The following is a 23,554-nucleotide window of genomic DNA, read 5'->3' on the forward strand; positions in this document are numbered from 1 at the left end:
ACCTGCATATGGCATTTGCACAAATTTGATCTTGTCATACAGAACCAGCACATTACTTAATCAAGGTAGCTCAGAGAAACGTTATCCAGAGGCAAAGCTATCCACAGAGCTTAAAAGCCATTTTCTTGCACATCTGCAAAGGGCCAATCGTCATCACATATCTCATTTCTTGCCTGGGAGCAAGATGAGAATAATGTTTATATATAAAGCAATGGGTGACATTTTTCTGAAATATGAAGGGAATGTGATCAAACCCACAGAAAGGAAAGATTTGATGGGATGGCAGACTGGTTGACAGGGTGTAACCTAAAATACAAGCTTTATTGTATAAATGTAGCAGTGCCACAGGCAGAATCCAATTCGGGTGGAGATGTGGGAGGAAAAAATAAAAAGAGGCAACAGGAAACATTATAGAGCAAAGTGAGCAGAGAGTGACACAGCCTCAGGGAGGACACAGTAATTGAAATCAGTCGAGAAAGGGAGGTAAAGGTGCGGACGGGATGTGTGTAGGCAGAGGAAAAGAAACACATATAGGGAGGATAAGACGGATACAAGGCAGTTAGAAGGAGGTGATGAGACAACAAAGGGAAAAGATGTGTTACTGCAAATAACACCGCATGAAAGAGGAGAAGTGACAAGAACTGGAATCGAAGAATAGCAAAGAAAAAAGAGAGGAGAGACAGGGTGGAAGGATGTCATGAGAGAATGAGAGGGAGTCCTCCAAGACGAAGAGGTCAAATCATAAAGCTTGAGGTAAACGACTATAAATGCCACTGTGAGTCATTTGAAGGTAGCACCTTTACACAGCACTGTGGACATTTTAACTTGTTAGAAACCACATTTGAAAATGATTTTTCTGCTCAGTCTCATTTAAACTCAAACTTCTGGCCATAGACTCTAAATAAAGATGGACAACGCATCTTCACTTTGCCTCGTTGCACAAAAATGAAGCTAAATATCTCTGATGCGGGTGCACAGCAGTGCTCGTGAACACACTTGACCAATCACAGGTCAGTCTCAGCCACAATATTAATCAAATAACTAATTAACACTTACTGGAAAAATTAACACTTGGACCATGCGTCTGTATATTCATGTTATCTCTTTTCACGTGGCGGCTTTCCATCCAATCCTAATTGGCACCAGAAAAAAACCCCGCAGAAACACGCATCGATTCAGAGGTTCGAGCTTCAACCATGTTTTTCTCATGTGGTTTGTAGGCGGAATCAAATTATTGCGTTTTAATTTGTTTATATATTAGCATTGTTTTCTTAGATATGACCAAACACATGGACTGAAATCCAATCGTTTCAGGTCTCTACTACGATACACATTTCCCATGTGTACTGTTTCAGATTCACTGGTAGCAGCTTCACACCCTTGGGGACTGTTATAAAGTCGTCATCCTGTTGTTCCTCCAGATGAAGTGCAGTTGAGGGTGTTGTTGCCTCTCACAATTGTTTCCAGCCGCGTTCTTCATACTTCACACTGACAGTCCTCTTGCACTGACCAGTAATTTTGAGCTTAGCTTCGGCACAAAGCCGTCTTTTTCCCCCCTCTGCCCTGAACGTTATTATTTTGTCCTCTCCTTTATTAGTTTCCCTTTGTGTTTTTCCTACAGGGAGAGTGCCGTAATTTCATCAAGGTTCTGCTCAGCCAGCACGGTGGCCTGTTCGTGTGTGGAACAAATGCCTTCAACCCACTGTGTGCCAATTACACTGTTAGTATCCATCTATCTGTCACCTGGTCAATCCCGGTGTACCTGCCAGCTACTTCATCTATATGTCCTTTTTTTCTCCTCTTGCAGAGAGACACCCTCGAAATGGTGGGAGAGCCTGTCAGCGGGATGGCACGGTGCCCGTATGATCCACGACACGCCAATGTGGCTTTATTTGCAGGTAGAGCGTTTTGAGTTTTCACATTGAATTCATGCTCTCTAGCAGACCTCAGACTCACTTTCCGGCTCCAGACATTGAAATGTTTGTGCACTTGTGTTTACCTTTTCAAATGATTTATAGTCAGACCTCTCGCTGCATTGCTTGTGTGGGTTTTAATCTTCCCGACCTTGTGCTATCTCTTCATCTGTATCTTTTCCCTCCTCTCTCTCTCTCTCTCTCTGTGCTCTCAGATGGAAGTCTCTTTACCGGCACCGTGACAGACTTCCTCGCCATCGATGCGGTGATCTATCGGAGCCTCAGCGACACCCCCGCCCTCCGCACGGTCAAACACGATTCCAAGTGGTTCAGAGGTACTTTTCGACTCAGACGCATTCAAAAATGACACAGCAGAGCCAGACAGCCCCAGTGGACAGTCAGAATTCAAATAACAAAAAACATCACCATTACCGTCAGTAGTCAGCTGAAAGAAAATTGTGCCACTGTGGCCAACTTTTCCTGAATGGCTCACAGGTGAATAGGGTGATGTGGAGGAGGCTAAATAGGAAGTTACATTCAGAGAAAGCAGACATGATTAGGCCTACATTTCATTGGATTTAAGTGGAGCAGACAGAGTGATGTATTGAGGTTAGTCAGACTCCACAGACTCCGGGGTTTGAACAAGGCTTCGGTTGAACAGTTGAGCCTGTTTTCCACAGGGGCAGTTGGAAGCTGGAACAGTGCTGGCTGAATAAATGATAAATAATGCGGATCCTCTTGTCTATGATGATAGATTAAACAGGACATGCATATTTAATCGTCCAGGCCTGTGGACAGCGCTGGTTCATGTTGATGTGATTGTTATTAGAGCGCCATGTCAGGCAGTGTGGAGGGCGACGTTGGGCCTTGGGCACTGCGTCACCAGCGTTCTGAAGTGTGAGTGTGTGTTTGTCTAACGTTGCTTTTCTCATCCTGCTTTTTCAGAGCCTTACTTTGTGAGCGCTATGGAGTGGGGGCCTCATATTTATTTCTTCTTCAGAGAGATGGCGATGGAGTTTCATCATCTAGAGAAGGTACACTTTCCTCCTTTACCTTCTTTTTATTCTACGAGTTCAGTGGCCGTTCTAAACCTGCCTGTTTGGAATGGGCTGTTTGCTTTGATTGTGTTATTCTCCGTAGCTACTTCAGAATTATTCATCGTCATTAGTGAGTCCTCTTCAAACAGTTCTACAATATACTGTCACTTTTTTATTGTTTTGTGTGCTGGAGGCAGACAGTCTACGTTGCAGAGTGAGGTTTAAAAAACTGTGTGTTCATCCTACCTGGTTTATCTGCAATGAAGATTTTGTAGTCAACGTTTTTCATAAAACGAAACTGATTTGGATTCATTACTTTTTGTTTGTATGGCGTTTATATAAGTTTGAATGATTTGCTGAAATGCTGCTATTTTTTCATACATTATATGTCCCCACAATCTTCAGAGCCAAGTGTGCGATTTTTCAAAGTCAAAGCTGTGTAATTCAGCTCAATATAAAGCATTACAGCAGCAAAGCCAAGGTTATGCTTTTACTTTGAAGGCATCTCGCTAAAGACAAAGTGATTCGATGAATGTTGCCACCATGATGGAGATCACCCGCAAATGTCTGTGTCAGCCCGATACAGTGAAATATAAATAATCAGATCTGGCCAGTTGCCGACCGCTGCTGTAGTTTATACAGTGACTTAGAAGCAGACATGTTCAACTCAGTCCACAGACTCAAGGCCCACTGCCCCGCCCCCCACTACAGAGCACTGGTCGTCTGATGAAATGTTCTGATAGATTTTATAATCATTGAACATATCACATGTCCAAATCACACCTAATTCAACACTGCTCTTCCCTGGACCATTAGGAATACACTTACCAAATATGAAGCCGATTAGATGAACGGTTTGCAAGATACACCAGCCATATACAGACAGACAGACAGACAGACAGACAGATGTTTGTGGACTTAGTGTGTAGATTAACCCTCCATTTCTCTACACCCCGTTTGTTTTATTCCAGGTGATGGTGTCCCGTGTGGCCCGTGTGTGTAAGTCAGACCTGGGCGGCTCTCAGCGTGTCCTTGAGAAACAGTGGACCACATTTCTCAAGGCACGGCTCAACTGCTCCGTCCCGGGAGACTCACACTTCTACTTCAACCTCCTACACGCCACGAGCAACATCATCCACATGCAGGGACGGGACGTCATCCTCGGCCTCTTCTCCACGCCGCCAAACAGGTACAGGCACTCACGCAACATTCACACAAAGTCGACAAAACACTATTTACGGTATTTCTCACCGCTGTCCTCTCTCCATTAGCATCCCTGGCTCTGCGGTGTGTGTGTTTGACATGCAGCAGCTCGCTCATGCCTTTGAGGGACGATTTAAAGAGCAGAAATCCCCAGAGTCTATTTGGACTCCTGTCTCGGACGACCTGGTGCCTAAACCGAGGTATTGTAATGCAAAGTGCAGAACTTCAGCAGAATACCGCAGCGCTTCTGTCCCGAGCATCTGTCTCACATACAGTCTACTTACTGCCCTGCTCTAAGCTCCCACTGTCAATCACACTGCCACTTCACTGCTATTCAGCAAATATTCGAACACAGCCTCCAGCTTGTCCTCTCTCGCTTTTGCTATCTTTCTCTCTTAAACCCACTCTTTCTCTTTTTTGTCTCTCTGTCTCTTTCTGTCTGCAGACCAGGGGGATGTGCAGTGCAGGGATCCAGATTTAGCTCCTCTAACACGCTGCCAGACGAGGTGCTCAACTTTGTGAAGACCCACCCACTGATGGATGAGACCGTTCCGCTACTAGGACATAGACCCTGGGTGGTCAAGACTATGGGACGGTACATACAGAATGACTCAGCCCTTACAAGATATTTATGGCATGAAAATGGGAAGCATAAAATAGGAATCCTACCCGACAGCACTATCTGCATCAAATCTATCCAAATGTACTTTATTGACCGTCTCTATTGATCCATACCCTTAGGTACCAGCTGACGGCCATGGTGGTGGACACAGAAGCTGGTCCCCATAAAAATCGCACAGTTTTGTTCCTGGGCTCAACCAGAGGAACCATACTCAAGTTCCTAATGGTTCCCAGTGGAGACTCTGTGTCCCACAGCAGTGTGTTTCTGGAGGAAGTGGAGGGATTCAACCCAGAGAAGTGAGTACACAAGTCAAGAGATCTTAGTCCTCAATGTACAAATCATGAAATATACATTATGATATATTTACTTCAGGCAGTGGTGGCATGTGCATTTTCTTTGTCCCTGTACCTAAGTACTCTTTTCATGCATCTGTATTTTACTTAAGTAGATTTGTTTTCAGCTACTTTTCTATTTTACTATAAATCCGTTTTTGTACTTTCCCCTCCTCAAAATTTTTACAATACATTGCATGACATGTTCACATTGTTTTTATAAAGTAAAGTAATAAATAATCAGAGGGCAATTGGTCCACTGGTCCAATCAGAGTGGGAAGGTAACATTAGACCCCCGCCTCCTGCAGCAGCGGCATCACAGGCGAAGAGAGAAAATGGATTCAGAAGAGGCCAAGCTTCAGACATTATGACAAATCAAGGGTTTTCAGTAGCATCATCTGCAGTATTCTTTATTAATATGACAGAGTCTGTATTCAAATATACTTTTAACGATGTAGTCGACTGCAGCATTAGGGAACAGGCTAAACTCAGCAAGTACTTTTACTTTGAATACTTAACTATATTTAAAAGCAAGTACTACTCAAGTAGAAAAGTTGATACGGTACTTTTAGTTTTACTTTAGTACCACCACTGGCTTCAGGTGTATCAGCTCTCATGTTGGCGGCTTCAAGTCGGTAACCGAAGAACTGCAGTGTTTTCACATTCACACACATAATTTAAGAGATTGGTTTCATGGTTGCATGTTACGATTCATTTCATCATCAGTTACTGTGCTGGTTACATGAAGCATCATGAAATCATACACCACACACCACGCTCTGCTGCTGAACTCCAGTCTGCTGATGTGACTGTTGTGTGGGGGTTAGAGCATGGAGCTGTCTGTCATGAAGCACCAACAGACGTACAGTGACCTCCCTCTGCTGCCTCTTGTCCCTCTGTCTACTGTCCTCACACCGCTGTGTCTCGCTGTCTGTCTCCAGGTGTGGCGAGGACTCTCCTCAGGCCCGTCAGCTCGTGTCTCTGTCGCTGGACCAGACCAGCCACAGTCTGCTGCTGGCCTTCTCCTCCTGTCTGGTCCGGGTTCCCACATCTCGCTGCCACCTGCACTCTCGCTGCATGAAGTGAGTGACACTTTTTATCTTTTAGAGTGTTTTCCATTCCCCCAGCATGTCTGATAATCAAGTCTGTCCTTGTTCTTTGCTTTATCACTCCTTGTGTGTGTGTGTGTGTGCAGGAGCTGTCTGGCCTCCAGGGATCCTTACTGTGGCTGGACCAGAGGCAGCACCTGCTCCTTCTTGAGACCAGGCACAAGGTGAAGACAACACACACATAAACAAACACACTTACACACTCACACGAGTACTTGTGAATAGTTGTGAAGAGTGCAGCATTACCATATGTTGTGATTTAATTTGATAACATAAAATGAGGAGAAAACTGGGGGAAATAGGTGAATGTGATTTGTAGTGTAAAGAGCGTTGAGTGGTCTTGAAAAGTACTGTGCAGTCCACACACAACACTTACTATAAGTGAAGTCGCTACTTTGTTTTTGCTCAGTAGAAGCCACCATCACTTTTAAATAACTAACCAAGGCTGTTCAAGTGATGCTCAAGTGTCATTAGTGTAGACGGCTGTAGAACACATCACTGTACATCACTACATGAGAACGTTGGGTGGCAGTCGTTATTTTTTATTCCACTGAAACCATCATGTTGATACTGAGACTTGACACGATGCTGCACACAAGTGGAACAATCTGTAGAAACTTGTAAAACTCAACAAACTAACCGCCCTTCATCAATCTGAATCAGTTTGACTGACAGACAGCAGTGTATAGGAATTGTTCTGTTCTGTTGTATAGTGTGTTTATAGTTTGTTGATGTGGGCGGCTATGGCGTAGGAGGTAGAGCGGGTTGTCCACTATTGGAAAGGTCAGGGGTTCGATCGAAGGTTTATATTCTTACTTATTAATGTCCGCTAATGCACTTCTGATCTATCTGCACAGTTTGCATTTGTGCCAATGAAACCACTGAACCCACAGCAACTTCCTGCATCCTTTAGTTTTTTATCTATATGTTACCTTCACTTTGGAAGTTTGAGTAATTCTGCAGCAAAATAAAATAGTACTTTATATATTCTGTAGATTTAAGAATGATTTAGCTTATTGAGCCAGTTTCTGCGTTCGCTATCTGTGTCAAAAGCAAACGTGAACATTGTTATTTACAATCGCAATCTCCACCTCCAGCTCCTGCACAGCCTCTGAAGGAATAAAATAGATGTCTTCATGTATTCTATAGATTTAAAAAATAATTTTGACCTTCTTTATTTTATGAGCTTATAAGCCAGTTTCTGTGCACAGTATCTGTATCAAATCGTTATTTAGGCAAACGCAAAAGGAGCAAATCAATCATGGGATCAATAGTGTATCCCATTACCCTGCATGACACATCAATATGGGTCATATCTATTGAATCGATTACTGCCAACAAATCTCCCCCAATTTGTGTATATATGGAAAACTGAGCATGTTCTCATGAAGAGATCGATTTTACATTGAGGAGCTATTTTCGATCAGGCATAATTTCATTTTCTCTGAGAGTACACCGTGAAGGGAGGGCACTGTGATGATTTGTTTCCTACTGTTTGTGTATGAAGAGGAACATTGAAGCGTCTGATGTGTGGTGCTGGGATCTCTTTGTGCCTGCAGGCTGCCGTTTCAACAAGACGTGGAGTATGGAAACACCACCTCCCATCTAGGAGACTGTGACGGTAGGTTGCAGCACTATGACATGGACGCTTCTGGTCGTGCACAGTGGACTGAGGGGAGGCTCCACCTAGTGGCGAAGTCCCCCATCACACCTGCCGACTTGTGGATGAACATTATGTTCTAAAAACAACCTCTCATACGGCAAAATGGGAATATATTTGTGACGCTTCCTGACATTTAACACCTTTTAATTATCTGAGGTACAGTGTGATTTCCTCTCACGCTCAGGCAGATCCCACTCAACCTTTATTTGAGCAATGTGGAGTGTTTTCTGTGTCTTTGTCAAAGCCTAAATCAGGTGGGAGTAGAGCTGGTGTTTTGGTTTCAGCCTCACTTTCAGCAGGTCAGTGGGAGACAGTTTAATTAGAGAGGATGTGAAAGAGGTGTAGCTGCTACTGGACAACACAAAACTGCAGGATTGGGAAACGCAGCATCCTCCTGCATCCTCCTGAGAGGATTTGTTCTCTCAGAGCTAAACATCTGAGGAGGGCAATGACCGAGTGTAGTCGGTGAGCAAGCTGGAAATAGCTAAGCAGAAAAATACTAGTGTCACTTCTGGTGAGAGGCTCAGATGTCACTGCAGCAGCGCCACAGAGAGACTCTCACTCCGAAATCCACAAAGTCAGTGGAAACTAAAATAGAAGTCGTTTCCTTTCCACTGGATTCTTTCGGAGCTGTTTTAGTCCAACTTTAAAGTCATGAAATCCATTTTGCCAGATCTGAATTTCCAGAAAAACCTTCAAAGGGGAGTGTGTGGCACATTCCAGGCCTTCATCACACTCATTTATTAAGGCTTCTAGCTTTTTTTTAATCAACAATTAAGAGTGGAAGTCGGTGATGCCATGCTGCAGACAGACTGGAGAGGTGAAAACACAGGAGAGTCCGAGCCAAAGACGAGCTGCTGTGTGTGCAGATGGCAGTGATTAGAGCCGGGTGGAAACACTGAGGTAATGGTATGCTGTGAGGGGGAGACTCTGTGACCAGGCTGCAGGATGGAAAGAGTGAGGAGCGGGAGTGTCGGCTGCAGTGGTCTGAGCCGAGCTGATGACAAGTGCAGGCCTCTCCGAACTCGGAGCCTGTGGAGCCTCAAGGCCAGACTGGAGAGAAGCTCCAACATAATCACTACAGAAATAATGCTTAACGTGATGATCACCCATTATGAGAGTTATTGTAGATATTGATTTATTATGATGCATTATGTCTTGTGAGGAGGAAACCACTAAGTACAAGTAGCAGAATAGCTCCATATGTAGTATAATAGTAATTTTAAATTGCACCCTGCAGACAGACACTGAGAAGTGTCCATTGCACAGTTCCACTAAATGTCATCTTTAATAATTGTGTCTCTTAATCTTCAGGAATTCTGCAGCAGAGTTTGCTGATTGAGCCGGAGAGCCTGGTTTCCCTCAACCTGCTCGTGGCGTCCGCAGTCTCTGCATTTACCATCGGGGCGGCGCTCTCTGGCCTTGCCGTGTGCTGGATCATGGCCCACAAGCCTGCCAACCGTCGCCATGGCAACACTTCCCAGTCCTCCATCCAGCGACGAGAGAGAGGCCTGCTCACTAACGGCGGTGGCGGAATGGGAGGCTCCGTGCTGAGCGTAACGCGGCAGGGAGGTGGGGAGCGCCCCTGCTCTCAGGGCGGGGAGACCCTCTTCGTCATGCCCAATGGCTGGGTGAAGTCAGGGGAGCTCGACCCCGGTTTCCTCCCCACCCCGGAGCACACCCCCCAGCAGAAACGCAGAGGCCTGCGGCTGTCTGACTCCAACTCTGGAGGGTGGGACACCAGCCAGACGTACCTGGGGGGAGGCTCTGTGGGCCTGGGCTCACCCTGCCGCATGCCCCCCTCTGTCTACCTGACCACCAGACTGTTCCAGCAAGGGGTTGTTGGGAGACACGCTGGCGAGGGCCGAGTAATAGACACACCACGCCAGCACTATGTCTGCCTGAGCAAGCAAGAAAAGGGAATGAAAGGGACGCCCAAGGCCCCGCTCAGGAAGTCTGCAGGAGAATATGTTTACCCCATGACCCCCCAGGACTCGCCTGAGCGTCGGAGGGTGGTCTCGGCACCCAGTGCCGCTATGGAGTATAACGACCCGCTGCCTCTGCGCTGGCCGGCCCAGGAAGGATACATCCTCAGTAGCCACGGTATGGTCCCTGTCCCTATGCCTCCCCCCTCCATGCCGGCTCCCAGTGTTCAGGCATATGTGTCCCAGCAGCACACCCCCGGGCTGAGCAGGGCCCTGCTGAGAGGGGCCCTGGAGCGAGGGGAGCTGGGCGAGCTGGTGGATCTCAGCCACCTGATGTGCAAGAAGAACTGCAGTGACAGGACTCAGACCGGCCAGTGACTGCTGAGGAAATGAAGGGGACAACTTTCCATGTGCAGAGTTTTATTTCCTCTCTTTTATCCCCCTTCTCTCTATCGTCTGTCCTCTCTCTACCTTCACGTCATAATTATTTCATTGTCATTCAGCCCCTCTGATCTCCTCGGTCAGTCTCTTACCCAGCCACCCCCCAAAATTTCACCCCATGACAAGTCTCTCCTCGCGACTGGCTGCTGGGTCTGCCACTCACATCCTGACTCACACTAATTGGTCAGATGGACTGTGGTTGTTGCTGTGTCTGCATTGCAGAGTTGCCTCTCCCCTCTCCAGCTACCGAGCAGGAGCAGCAGCAGCAGAGAGAGGGAGGAGAGAGGATGGAGAGGAAAGAAAGAGGGACAGAGAGCAGAATGGGGGGCAGACAGGATGTGGACAAAGATGGACACAGCACTTAGGAGCTGTCTTCTCTGTGCACATTAACTGAGGTTGCAGAAGCAGTCAGGTACTGCCGCAGGAGTGGGGGTTGCTTTCCCCCCCCCCTCTTGGATAACACTGATGAGACTGCCACCCATCTGCCACCCATCTATAGTACCTGTTGTTCTCGTGCCAACTAGGTGCTTGTGGTGAAATTGAAAATTTTGAACATCGTAAACGGATCCTTGAATACCTGAAGCTCTATAGTTGACTCAAAAAACTGAAGTCGTTGTGACTGTAAACACAAACCTAATGGACGATGACGCCACGCAAATTCCTCCTCTCTGTTTCTCCTTTTTCTCTGTTCCCCTGCTGCACACACACAGAAGGCGGTTACATGTATTTGTACAGGGGGGTATTTAGTATTCCATGTGTACGAGAGGGGAGACGTGAGCGCCAAATGCCTCTAACCTGTCTCGTGGGCCTACGGGACCATAACTCAACTTCTTTGGAGAGCAGAGTGCAGGAGTGTAATGTCAGCACTATTTCTGCCAACCGCATGCTCTGTGTAAATGACGGCATCTCAGCCGCCCATCGCTCTATTTGTTTGCCTCCCTCCACTCCGTGTACTCTTTAATGGCTAATAATTCCACGAGGACGTCTGGAGAGGCGGTGCTACAAAAGCGGACTGACGGGGGCAGGGACGCAGAGAGGAGAATTTGAGAGAATTTGAATTCAAAGCACTGCAATATATCACCACCCTGTCCTTCACTGTCACCTGAAGGTTTTTTTCCACGCGTTTACAAACAGTCATTAACGCTGCATTAAAGAACACAGTCCACTTTTATAGGATGAAAATTCCCCCCCGTTAAGGCCACAGTGGCCAAGGTCCCACACAGACGTGATACAGAATAAAGTGACAGTTACAGCAGCCGTGATTGAAACCTCTGGCTTAACTCGCAGCCAATAGGGGTAATGGAAATGTTCCCAGCAGGCAAATGGGACCATATATATTCAGCATATCAAAGTGTCCGGTGGCATGAAATGGTCAGCGTCTAGATTAACACGACACGGTGTGAGTGTGTTGGCGAGGAGATGGCGGTCATAAAAAGAGACAAGACGTAGAGGAAACAAAATGCGGCCTGATGAAATGAGGTGCAACAACCATAAAATAATGAGAGTGTGGTTTGTTATAGCCGATTTCCACTTTCAGCCCCAGACAGTAGAAGGACCTTGTAGTGAGCAGCAATATATGGTTTATCTGTACATAGTAAACATTTAATTTAGATCAAAGGATAATATAAGACAAATGATGAGTCCAAAAAATGATATCAGGCATTTGCTTGCAAACAAAAGTAAAAACATCTGTCATGTCATTATAAATATGAATATATGAAAACATGTTTCTGTGTAAATTTCACATCAACCTGCTCCACGACTGAAACCTCAGACGCTAATGATGACCAGTGTCTGTTTGTTTTTTACATCTGTACATCAAAGCCAACTATAATGAATGATGATTTCCTGATGCCTGATTCCCAAAGCAAAAAAAAAAAAAAAAAACGGAGAGAGACTTGTTTAAAGTGCCATGAAGAATCAGCAGTGCAGTGATTTCATGCACTGTGGTGATGGAGAGCTCAACTATTGCAGTATACTGTACGCGTGATATGCCTTTGACTTTACATGCTGAATGTTCCGTTCTTTCATCTCGACGTTGGCTTGTACTGTTGAAAGCGTGTTTTTTTCCTGCAGATACAGAACGCCACCAGCAGCGGCGTTTGAGGGTCTGTTTATACACTACTTTGAAGGATCATGCCAAACTAACGTGCTGTAAATATGTAAAAACACACGCAGACACTTTGTCATGATTATACTGTAATGTTTTCACTTAAACCATGACAGGAGCTGCTTTTAATCCAGAATAGCTGATATGTAATAACAATGATCTATAAGTAGTTTATAAGCAAACCTTCAAATGCACTGAAGTGCTGCGAGGTAACTCTGTATATCCAAATTCTTTTGTCTTTTTCTGTCGTATAGTGTCTTGTCTGTCATTGCCAACCGACTGCCATACTGGAGGATCTTGAAAGTACTTCTCAGCATCCTGACTAAATGATTGCGCTCATTCTCTTCTGTTGAATGTCATCCTGTACTGTGCCGTAATAAGGAAAAGCACATTTTTTTGCATTCTGTAAAGGAGCTGTCCTGTATCATTTGTGAATAGTGTAAATAATCACGCTGATGGTATAGTGTATCAGTTTGGGGTTTTTTGGGGGAGGGTGGGGGTTGTTTGAGCTCTTCTGAGACAGGACTGTGTTTAAAGTGTGAGTTTTTCTTTATTCGGCGACGATGCTGTGAATAAGATGTATGTACAGTATTTACGTGACTTTGGCTGACTGCTGAGGTCAGCCGTTTCCTTCCTGTTGTTAGAGTAGAGTCGCAGGCCTGAACTCAGCCAGAACGGAGCCATCTCATTTGACTGGTGCCTGCTGAGTTGTTTTTTGTTTGTTTTGGTTTTGGTTTTTTTGCAGTTGCTAAAATACTGCTGTTATAATAACCATCAATTTTTGGAGTACTGCTATTAAATGACATTATACAATTGACTGCTAATGTTGTCGCGTGTGGTTCTGAACACACACACACATATTTACAGATGCAGCTTCACAGCAGCGAGGAGTAACGTGTATATCTTCACTGCTGTGGATTTTCTTTAAATGAGAAACATTTTTCATCATATTGGCATAGAGCCAGGGTGAATTAGTATTTACCGGTATCCTGCCACAAGAGGGAGCTGGACACTGGCTTCCCTTCTTCTGGCCTGTGTGAGGGTGTGAGAGGAATGAACTCCCATGGGCCCCTGTGCATTGACCGGACATCGTCTGTCTGTGCAGCTAAGCTTGACTCAGACAGCTGTTTCGTTGAAAGGTCTGGAGCAGAGACGAGAATAGCCCTCGTTCACTGCTCTGATGTAACGCTCTGTCCATCGTGCAGGCAGCACTCACTTGCCGATCAATGCAAATTTAACATGAACCAAAACCTTAACACAGACTGAAAACATGTCTTCACCTTAAAAGTCACTGATTTATGTTATTAGAACTTGCTTTTGTCCCCACAAGGAAAACACGTCCTCATAATGTGAACCAGCTCATACAGCAACCTTGGAATTTAGGAGTCACATGGAAAACTGAATTTTTACTTTAGTAATATACATAACTTACATTTTCTGAGAATAAATCATATCATACAAAAATGTAAAATAATAATCATCACAAGCAAGGCCAGATTACGACAGAGTATTAGGGCCATATGTATTTTAATTAGAAAAGTCATAATATTACTGTGCTTGCCGAAGTTCTACTCCTTCTGGATCCAAACCCGTGGACCATTGTTTTCGTGAGAAGCTACGAACCCTCTTATTTACCTCACAGTCGAACACCGGCAAACATTTCCTCCATCACAAAACAGACAATTCCCTCCTGGTCTGTGTGGTTCTTCTGTCAGCATAGACTCAGTTTCTTGCACAATTTCTTCACAGCCCTGATTATGTGATGCCTAAAGATTAAATATTTAATTATTTGTGCTAATTTAATAGGATGCTCAATATTCCTCATTTTAGAGCAGGCGATAAGATGATCCTTTGACATTTCTCCTCTAACATGACACGTGGAATATGACCTTATTCTCATGATACTGCTTTTCTTTCGAGATCAAAGATTTTTCTTCTTTCGTGTTTCACTAATACTCCTTCGTATCAGACACTTATGGCATGGTGCTAATTAAAGGGTTAGCATTAAGCTAATTTAAAGGGCCACCCAAGATTTTTTGTGTTGCATAAATGATAAAATTGGGGATCTCACAAAAGAAAGATTAATTTGAAAAATTTTCTAAATCAAAGCAGTGGAGGTTGTAACATCCTAAATTTTAGACCCTTGACTGTATCAACCTGCAGAAACACTGGATCCTACAATTCCCATAAATCAACAGTTTTTTTCATTCATCCTCCCCAAAGAGTCTCAAGCCCAAACAGAGACGACCTTGATGACATCATGAAAGTCATTTTTTGATCTTACTTCTGTGGAGCACTTCTTTTATGCTAACACTGACTTATGAATAAAAGTGTTTCAACAAGAAATAATAGCTGATGGAATCAAAGCAGCAGTTTGTGGCGGCAATCCATTCACACACAAGTAAATATACATGTGCAGGCAAATTTACAAGCTGCCAGTTTGGAGGTGGAGTGGAAAAGAAGTTGACGAGGAAGCCAATGTGGATCGGTGTGTAGCAGACGATGAACACGATCATGTTTGCTGAAACCAGACCAACAATGCTTTTCTTTTCCTCTGACTTGTCATCCGTCTTTGACAGAATAGAGATGATTTGACTGGAACAAAACAAAATGATCACCAGTGGCGTGAGGAAGCCGAGGATGACCATAATCAGGATGAACTGTATATGAAGCGGGAGATTCTTGCATCTTTCATAACACGTCCAGAGTCTCTCCGGGTAGTTCTCCTTTCGGAAAACCACCGATCCTGTCACCATAAGTCCCCAAATAACCACGCACACGGCAACAGCTACCATCTTCTTCCTCCTCCACCATCGGGCGTGCAGGGGGAACCTCACAGCCAGGTAGCGGTGGACACTGATGGCGGTCGTGGTCATGATGCTGGCGTACATGTTGGTGAAGTGAACGTTCATGAGGAAAGTACACAAGGTGGTCTTTGGCAGGCAGAAGTAGGCGTCGAAGATCCTGAAGGGAAGGAAGAGGACGAGGGCAGAGTCAGCTATAGCCAGGTTGAACATGTAGATGTGGGTGTCCGTCCAGGAGTCTCGCTTTGCGATGAAGGCGCGCAGAGCTGCAGCGTTGATGAGGAAACCAAGGAGGAACAAAAGAGTGTAAGCCAAACCCTGGAGGTGGTCTACCTTGCAGCTGGTGTCGGTGATGTTCATGTTTTCCTGAAAGAAGTTATGCCATTGGAGTATTTTAGACTAGAGAAAAGCATAATTATTGAGATACAACAAAAAGCTGAGCATATAAAACATACAACAATAAGTACTAATTCAGTAATAATACTAATACTAATAAAAATAAACGGATTACCATGAAACCTAGTGGAGGAATGCGATATGTGTCAGGGAAGGAACCGTTAAATTCGTGTGTAGATTTCTTTCCACTTAACATTGGGAGATAAGGCATTTCTGGACATTTTGACTGATTTCCCAGGGAATAATCAGTGAATCTTGATGAAAAATAATCAGGCGTATTTAAAGGGTGGATATTTACGAGTGTTTTGGGTTGTTGGTATCACAAAGGTGCACAGTGGAGCCACAGCATTTTACTGTTATTGCACCTGAACATTTAATGCCTCTGGGCAGTTTGATGAGGAAACCAAGGAGGAACAAAAGAGTGTAAGCCAAACCCTGGAGGTGCTCTACCTTGCAGCTGGTGTCGGTGATGTTCATGTTTTCCTGAAAGAAGTTATGCCATTGGAGTATTTTAGACTAGAGAAAAGCATAATTATTGAGATACAACAAAAAGCTGAGCATATAAAACATACAACAATAAGTACTAATTCAGTAATAATACTAATACTAATAAAAATAAACGGATTACCATGAAACCTAGTGGAGGAATGCGATATGTGTCAGGGAAGGAACCGTTAAATTCGTGTGTAGATTTCTTTCCACTTAACATTGGGAGATAAGGCATTTCTGGACATTTTGACTGATTTCCCAGGGAATAATCAGTGAATCTTGATGAAAAATAATCAGGCGTATTTAAAGGGTGGATACTTACGAGTGTTTTGGGTTGTTGGTATCACAAAGGTGCACAGTGGAGCCACAGCATTTTACTGTTATTGCACCTGAACATTTAATGCCTCTGGGCAGTTTGGACAAGATCAAAGTTTACCAAAAGCAAAAATCTGAAAATAGGGACATTGGAGTGTTGTTTTGCAACAGATGTGGGTGAAAAGAGAAGCTCTCTTGTGGTCAAAGTTATAGTTCCGTAACTTCACAACTACATGCAATTAGTTTATATTATCACAGCCGAACTCAAAGTGTTTGCTCACAACACTACAACTAACGTTAATGTAAGAAATCAACAACTCTGTGAATCTACTAGTTGAATTACTGTGTATATTATAAAACCATTTTTGAACTCTCGCTTTTATGAAGCAGGGGGACATCAGCCAATTTACATGGTTGCAAAAGTCTCAGTTTCCTGATAATATTACACACACACACACACACATATAAAGTTTAGGAAAAAGAAGCAAGCAGTAAAACATTTATGTTGCTGTACTTACCAAGTGAGCTGAACTCCTGAGCATTAACCTCACTGCACTTGACACACTTGACACAGACATGCATCTGTGTCAAGTGTGTCTTTTTATTTGCAGGATTCTGAGTAAACGTCTGTGAACGTAACACCCTTTCCTCTGTGGTCTGTCGTCTTTTTCTATTTCAGTAGATGCCGGAAATTATTATAGAGACTTACTTACAAGGGTAATTTGAAAGTTGTGTAAGCTGGTGTGAACAGAGGTTGTGATAGTGCAGCACTTGGTTGTAGCACATCTGTTTCCTGTTTGCCTTTTTAGTCAACGCTGCTGAATATACATTTTTTAATTAAAAAAAAAATGTGTGAAGTAGGAAGAGAGACAACATCTCACACGCACACACACACGAGGTGAAAGCGCAAAGTCAAGAAAGAGCTGCAGATTGGAAAAGGAAATAGCATGATGTCCCTGAGCAGCAGGAGGCACGATTTTAAACACAGAGTAATCACTCTTCGACATCTAATGAAGAGAAATGGGTCAAGGTTTTGTTCTGTCGGATGAAACAAGCAGAAATTTCTGCATAAAGCAACATGAAGGTGCTGGGCTTTTGCTTGGAAAATGTGTGTCAGTGTGTCAGCACGCTGACTGGGAAAATGTTTGTCCCACACAATATTTTCCATTGTCATCCATCAATTGAGGAGCAAAAAATAGCCTGCAATTTCTCCTTAAGCTTGTCGACAACTGACAGCCTCAGTGGAACAGCCACAGCCCGCCGATCGAAACCCCTGTTTGTGGAAGAACCTTTGTAAATAAAGGTCTGGATTCAATAAGACAGATAGCTGGAACAGATTGAGTAATCTTGGAGACATCTGCAGGCCTGTCACTGCCTTCACGCAGCTCCAGCCGATCTGCTCCGTATTCCTGAGTTATTTTGTCAATATCTCCTCAGCAGAGTGTTTCTGTCCAGGCAGACAGATGGGGGCTGAGGGGAGCTGGACTCCGGTTCAGCTGAAACTCACACACACGAGGCAGACACTGCACAATGACACTTAATGAGCACTTAATTAGAAATGACTTAGAACCCGGTCATACAGTATTTCGTATACTGTATGTGCTGATAAACACATGTGAATGAAGGGTGGATAGATAGATAGATAGATAGATAGATAGATAGATAGATAGATAGATAGATAGATGTATCTGTGTGTGTGTGTGCGCATGTCTATCTATAGTTATGACGGACAATTTGGGTTCAATACCATCATTGTGACAACATTCTGGCTGTAACAAAGGGGTTAGGGTTAGAATGAGGTTTAGGTTAGGGTTAGGCATTTAGTTGTGATGGTTTAGGTTAGGGTAAGGGGTTAGTGAATACATTATGTCAATGAGTGTCCTCACAACTATTGAAAGACATGCATGTGTGTGTGTGTGTGTGTGTGTGTGTGTGTGTGTGTGTGTGTGTGTGTGTGTGTGTGTGTGTGTGTGTGTGTGTGTGTGTGTGTGTGTGTGTGTGTGGTTTTGCTTTGTTTATATCACTGTAACTATGTCTTACAGTGATTATGAGCCTGTGTCTCTCGTGGGGTCTGAATCACTTGTTGATCACAGACGAAGTATATTCACTTTGTGTTCCACGACACAAAACCCTGAATTCTGATTGAACGTTATGTCTGAGTCAACCTTTGAAAAATTCAGTTTGAGTGATATTCAGTTCACGAGTATTTATGATTGACAACATTGAAATGGGTTGGGAGCAGAGGACCTTACTGTCAAGAACAAAGACGAAAAAAACGATAAAGAGAGACTGAAACGGCTTGTCCAAAATAATCATGAACCTTGACCAGACTGCACAGATGAATGATTGTCTGCACTCTTATCATTATCGTACAAACACTGCACTCATACAATCATGTAATAATAAAGAAAGGTACTCTGAGGTTGTCGCACACAGGCCTTCAACTTGGAGAGATGAGGTCATGGTTGCAAAACAACATAAAAGAAACATTGAGAAAATGAAAAAGAAAGACTGGTTCTGGCTCCTGGCGACACTGAGCACAACGACTCTCTCTGTAACACTAACCTTAAATGTTTAATACAGAAGAATGGTTTAGTTTGAGAGGAATAAATTGATTTTAAGAGGAAAAAGAGGTCTGTTTTAGTGAGGGAGGACAGTGATACAAAGATCCACATTGTAGGCTCAGAGCTCTCTGTGTATTTTTCATCACTGATCATAGTTAAAATTAGAATTAAAGTGTCATATGATAAAAAGTGTTGTACAACTAAACCCAAATCTGGATTTTGTAAGTGTTGCTACAAAGGTCCAGTGTTTTAAGCTACTTTCAGTCAAAATACATCAATGTGAGCAAAGTGCAAAGACGATACAAATGTCAGCCTTAAAGCATAGATTTCAGAATCAAAATGCGAAACCAGCCAGCACAGGAAATCAATTGACAGAGAGAAACCAAGCGTGAATATCTGAGGAGCTGTTATTGAAAAAGAAAATGACGGAAATCTGAAAACCTGATCTGTAAAACAGAAAAAATCCTGACGGGCTAAATGGAACAGTTGAGAACACACGGCACAAAAACAGATGTCAGAGAATGAAGGTTTTGGAGAATGAAGTTGCCCTTTTTACTTGTTGTTTGGTGTAGTCGAATCTATTTTTAGTGGATACAATTTGGTTTCAGGAAAGTTTTTGGCTTGGCCTTTCTAGACAGAGGAGTCGACCCGCTCCATTAAGTCTGCGGCCTCTGAACTGTAATGTAGACTATTTAAAGCCAGAGGGGGAAACCATCAGCCCATTAGAGAAAAGGCTGAAGGTTAAGGTGATGCCGCCTGCAGCTCTGGAGATGCAGTGGCTTGTAAATTGTTTGTAATTAACATATTAATGCATGTTCACACTGAAATGATCTTCACAATTAAGACATGTACAAGGAGCCGCCTGCAAGGCAGCCGAAACCATGGATTAAATCCAGTTTATGAGTAATCACAGCTTGTTTTTCTGCCAGTTATTGCATTCTTTGTTTCTGAGATTTTATTAAAAGCTGCTCTTTGCTTTATTCTCTGAAAATAAAGGCATAAATCTAATATTGAACAGGATATGAAGGGGGTTCAGTGTTTCGGATGCAGCCTGTTGTTATCATTAATTTGTTTTCAATTCTTTTAGGCCGACTCTGTTTTCACAGAGATATTTTCCAGATCTAGCCGGATGTGGTGTGTCGTTGCAGATATGTTTGTGTGCTGTAGTCTTGGTCTCTCTCTCTCATTTTTTCTTGACTCATGTCTGCCTGTCTGTTGGCGTGCACCCCCTCCCCTCCCTCCCCTCCCCTCCCCTCGCCTCGCCTGTCTCTCTCTAACCGTCCAGCTATCTCTCCTTCCTGCCTCTCTGAATTCATTCCTGTTTGTCTGGTGCTGTTTGAAAGTGCCCTTTACACGTCAGTATAGTGAGGCGGGGGCGGTAGGTGGATGAGCATTGGGAAGGTGGCTGTGGTGGTGGTGGTGGAGGTGGAGGTGGTGGTGGAGGTGGAGGTGGCGGAGGTGGGGGGGATTCCATGGCTCTAACTAGGTCAGTGAAGACACACCCCTCTCTCCCCTTGCTGTGCCCCTGCTCTCCACCCTCCTGTCTCCTTTCCCTCCATTTTTTCCCCCTCTACCCCCCCCACTGTGACGCAATGCAGACTTTCTGCACAGGCCTGCTGTTTCTCCCCTCTGATACCTCTGAATCTGAAAAACACACAGTGCACTCTTACACTTCATTCCATGACAGTGATGCACGCTGCAAAATCAGCATATAAGCAAACCAGGCAGCAGGCGTACAAACTTGCACTTTTTCACAAATGTCAGTCAAACTGGCTGAATCAGCTGCACCACATGGATCCAGTGTTCAGCTCAGAGTTCCAGTGATTTGGCTACTGCTTTTTGTTGTGATTACAAAATGCCCACAGCGTTGCATAATGTTTGAGGGGGATGTCAATCTGCAATCAGGCACTTTCACATTCGGAGTGGCGGTGAGGTGCTGCCGTCAGAAACTCTGTCACTGTTACTGTGCAACTGCTTTGGCGACACACTTTTTTTTTTATAGACACTCTTCCTGTGTGCTGATGTGTGTGTGTGTGCACATGTGTGTGTGTGTGTCAGAGATAAAAAAAGAACAATCGCCGTATTCATCTGCAGTTTTTTTAAAGCCCATTAAATACTCAACTTGTGACTTATCATGCGTCTGCGCGCTCTTTTGACAATAATTATGAAATGTGCATGCTAAAGAGCAAACTCCAAGTATTACATAAGCCCTGCATACCGTACAACGATCCAAACACTAGATGGCTCTGTTTGTGCCGACTGTGCTGTGATGACTCATCCAGGCGGTTACATATGAACTGAATGCTAAATCACCAATTCTCACTCATGCTTGATCCTCAGATGCAATGGGGGTACTTCAGTAAACAAGTGGGACATGAGGATGCAGTGATTTATATGTGACGTACAGATGAAAACAAAAATGTGGGTCGTGAATGTGATTAACAGGTTCTGAAATTAGCTGCAAGACAAAATCCAAACGTGAAAGTGATGCATGACGTATGAACATGAAGCGGTCATCACAAAAGGAGGATTTTGCTATTTCACTCTTCCCTCGTTAGATCATTTTACACGGAAAAAGGATTGACGAGAAAAAAAGGCCGTGGTGTTGCATTGAAATGAAAGAGAATAGAGGATGTGAGGGAATAAGGGAGGATGGAAAGAAAATGGAGGATGAAAGAGGAGTGAGATAAGGAGTGTATGGGTGTCCAGTGCCCTGTGGATGGCACATAGCAAATGTAGGTCATCAGACCAAAGACGGAGAAAGCAAGATGTGCGAAGCGGAAGCGAGAATAATCACAGTTGTACGATTCTGGGAATAACTCTTCATGTGGATAGAAACATCTTGGCTTCCATGTGTGAGTGCATATGCATGTGGCACATATATAACCCAGTGTGTGTGTGTGTGTGTGTGTCCATTCACACTCCCTTGGGTGTAAATGGGTCAGGTTCACATGGCAGAGCACGTTGATTCACACCGGAGATAAACACAAACCAGTTGCCGTGGAAACCTCTTTTTTAGTCTTTGCATGGCTCATATTTGTGTTTGCATCAGATTTCTGTGACGATGTCCACACAGACAAAAGCAGCACAGCTTTTTCCACACTGAGGCAAACAGGCACTTTAAGGCACTGATCATGAAAAGGTTCTGATCTTCAATCTCTCATGAGTGGCTTTTGTTTTGAAAATCTATCAACTATATTAAAGCACTGTGAATGTGTCAGCACCTCGTGGTCCTCCCTCTATTCAAGAGGTTGTGGGAGTGGTCGCTCGTTTGTGAGGAAACAAAGGAGGAGAGATGTAGAAGGGTGGAGGAGAGAGAGTGAGATAATTAGTGACAGGGAGAGAGAGAGAGAGAGAGAGAGAGAGAGAGAGAGATTCACTGTCTGTCAAGACAAGACTGGACATACTGCAGACATTTCAGCACAGTTTAAACTCTGTGTGTGTCAGCATGTTCCTCACACGCACAAGCAGCCATGAAGAACATTTCAGTGAAGATGTGCAGCCGGAATTGAGCAGCATGTATGAAGTGGAGTTCTGATTAGAGGGTTGCTAAGTTTGATTCATGTGACTATTTGTGCAGGGCAAATAGAGAAGAACCAATCTTCCCCTGTTCAGCAGAGTAAAGGACTCTCCAACAGGCAATAAATGTTCATGTGCAATAGCAGTTAAATGCTACGGTTGCATCGTGCAACTCAGTAGAAGGCCGATCAGTAGAGAGCACATACCTCCGCCAAGACCAAACAGTCCCCTAATGAAACCACATTTAAATTCACTAAATCCACATTTTTTATTTGGATCTGCACCGAACTGCACACACTTGTAAAAATCTGTCCCCGACATACGCCTGCTTTTTTTCATCAAGATCCATGAATTATTCTCTGAGAAATTTAGGAAAATGTTGAAAAGCGTTTTTTTGAAAGTGAAAAAAGTCTTGGATCTGCACCAAAATGTAATGGCTTCTTGCTTCACCCATACCGCATCCTTCCACTGAGTGTCATGGGAATTGGATGAGTATTTTTTGCGTAATGATGCTTAATAACAAACAAACTGATGAAAACATAACCTCCTTGGTGGAGTTAAATATAATGAATCAATGTTAGTAACTGCGTTTGGAGAGAGCAGGTACAATTATAAGAGAAATTATAAATTCATTCAACCAATATCACACATCATAACCATCCGAATAAAATGTGCCTGCTGCACTCATCACTTCAAACCAGTGATAAGCGCTCAGAGGAAAAAATGATGAAATCTCTCATGTAAAACAACCAAAACTGCTTATGTAGGAGTTTATACAGGATTACGCGTTAAGAAGCGGAGTTATCCAAGAAGAGTTGAATCAAGGACAAAATCCTTGGTTGTTTTTTCAAGTATCAAGTCAATAATCAGGTCCAGTTGCCCTAAATTCAACTCTCCTTGGATGACCTGGATGAGGGAGGAACAAGGTTTCAGAGTCTTTTTTGTCGAGGAAATCCTCATTTCACCACCGGGTAGTGGTCAGGGGTCAAGTTCAGGTGAAAAGATGTTCATGACAAATGATTATTAACAGAGGTCTGACTCTGGAATGCTTCTTCCTTCATTGCATTCAGGTTTTACTTGATTCATCCAGTGCAAGCTGTGCAGAGAACCTG

The 23,554-nt window shown here is 43.8% G+C and overlaps 2 protein-coding genes across 3 annotated transcripts in view; one reads left to right on the forward strand and one right to left on the reverse strand.

Annotated features, from left to right (window-relative positions):
* Positions 1–13,172, forward strand: part of LOC117778278 (semaphorin-6B-like) — a 30,444-nt gene extending 17,272 nt beyond the window's left edge. For both annotated transcript variants that reach the window (XM_034613739.1, XM_034613738.1), the window contains exons 6-17: positions 1,622–1,720; positions 1,808–1,898; positions 2,129–2,248; positions 2,859–2,947; positions 3,922–4,139; positions 4,222–4,353; positions 4,599–4,748; positions 4,895–5,071; positions 6,049–6,189; positions 6,303–6,380; positions 7,776–7,837; positions 9,194–13,172. In XM_034613739.1, coding sequence (XP_034469630.1) covers positions 1,622–1,720; positions 1,808–1,898; positions 2,129–2,248; positions 2,859–2,947; positions 3,922–4,139; positions 4,222–4,353; positions 4,599–4,748; positions 4,895–5,071; positions 6,049–6,189; positions 6,303–6,380; positions 7,776–7,837; positions 9,194–10,182 — 2,346 coding nt within the window. In that variant the 3' untranslated portion in view covers positions 10,183–13,172. The remainder of the gene's footprint in view (positions 1–1,621; positions 1,721–1,807; positions 1,899–2,128; positions 2,249–2,858; positions 2,948–3,921; positions 4,140–4,221; positions 4,354–4,598; positions 4,749–4,894; positions 5,072–6,048; positions 6,190–6,302; positions 6,381–7,775; positions 7,838–9,193) is intronic.
* LOC117778279 (G-protein coupled receptor 35) lies at positions 13,090–16,908 on the reverse strand. The gene is made up of 2 exons (XM_034613741.1): positions 16,878–16,908; positions 13,090–15,525 (listed from the first exon to the last, which is right to left on the reverse strand). The coding sequence occupies exons 1-2, from the start codon at positions 16,899–16,901 to the stop codon at positions 14,674–14,676; spliced, it is 876 nt and encodes a 291-aa protein (XP_034469632.1). The 5' UTR covers positions 16,902–16,908; the 3' UTR covers positions 13,090–14,673.
* Positions 16,909–23,554: the final 6,646 nt, after the last annotated feature.

The sequence above is a fragment of the Hippoglossus hippoglossus genome, chromosome 17, assembly GCF_009819705.1.
Source record: "Hippoglossus hippoglossus isolate fHipHip1 chromosome 17, fHipHip1.pri, whole genome shotgun sequence".
Lineage (NCBI taxonomy): Eukaryota > Metazoa > Chordata > Actinopteri > Pleuronectiformes > Pleuronectidae > Hippoglossus > Hippoglossus hippoglossus.

Excerpts from the sequence above, each read along its gene's own strand:
- LOC117778279 (XM_034613741.1), bottom strand. The coding sequence starts at position 16,901 with ATGCTCAGGAGTTCAGCTCACTTG. Across the intron at positions 15,526-16,877 it reads TCAGGAGTTCAGCTCACTTG|GAAAACATGAACATCACCGA; the intron begins GTAAGTACAGCA and ends AACTTCTTTCAG.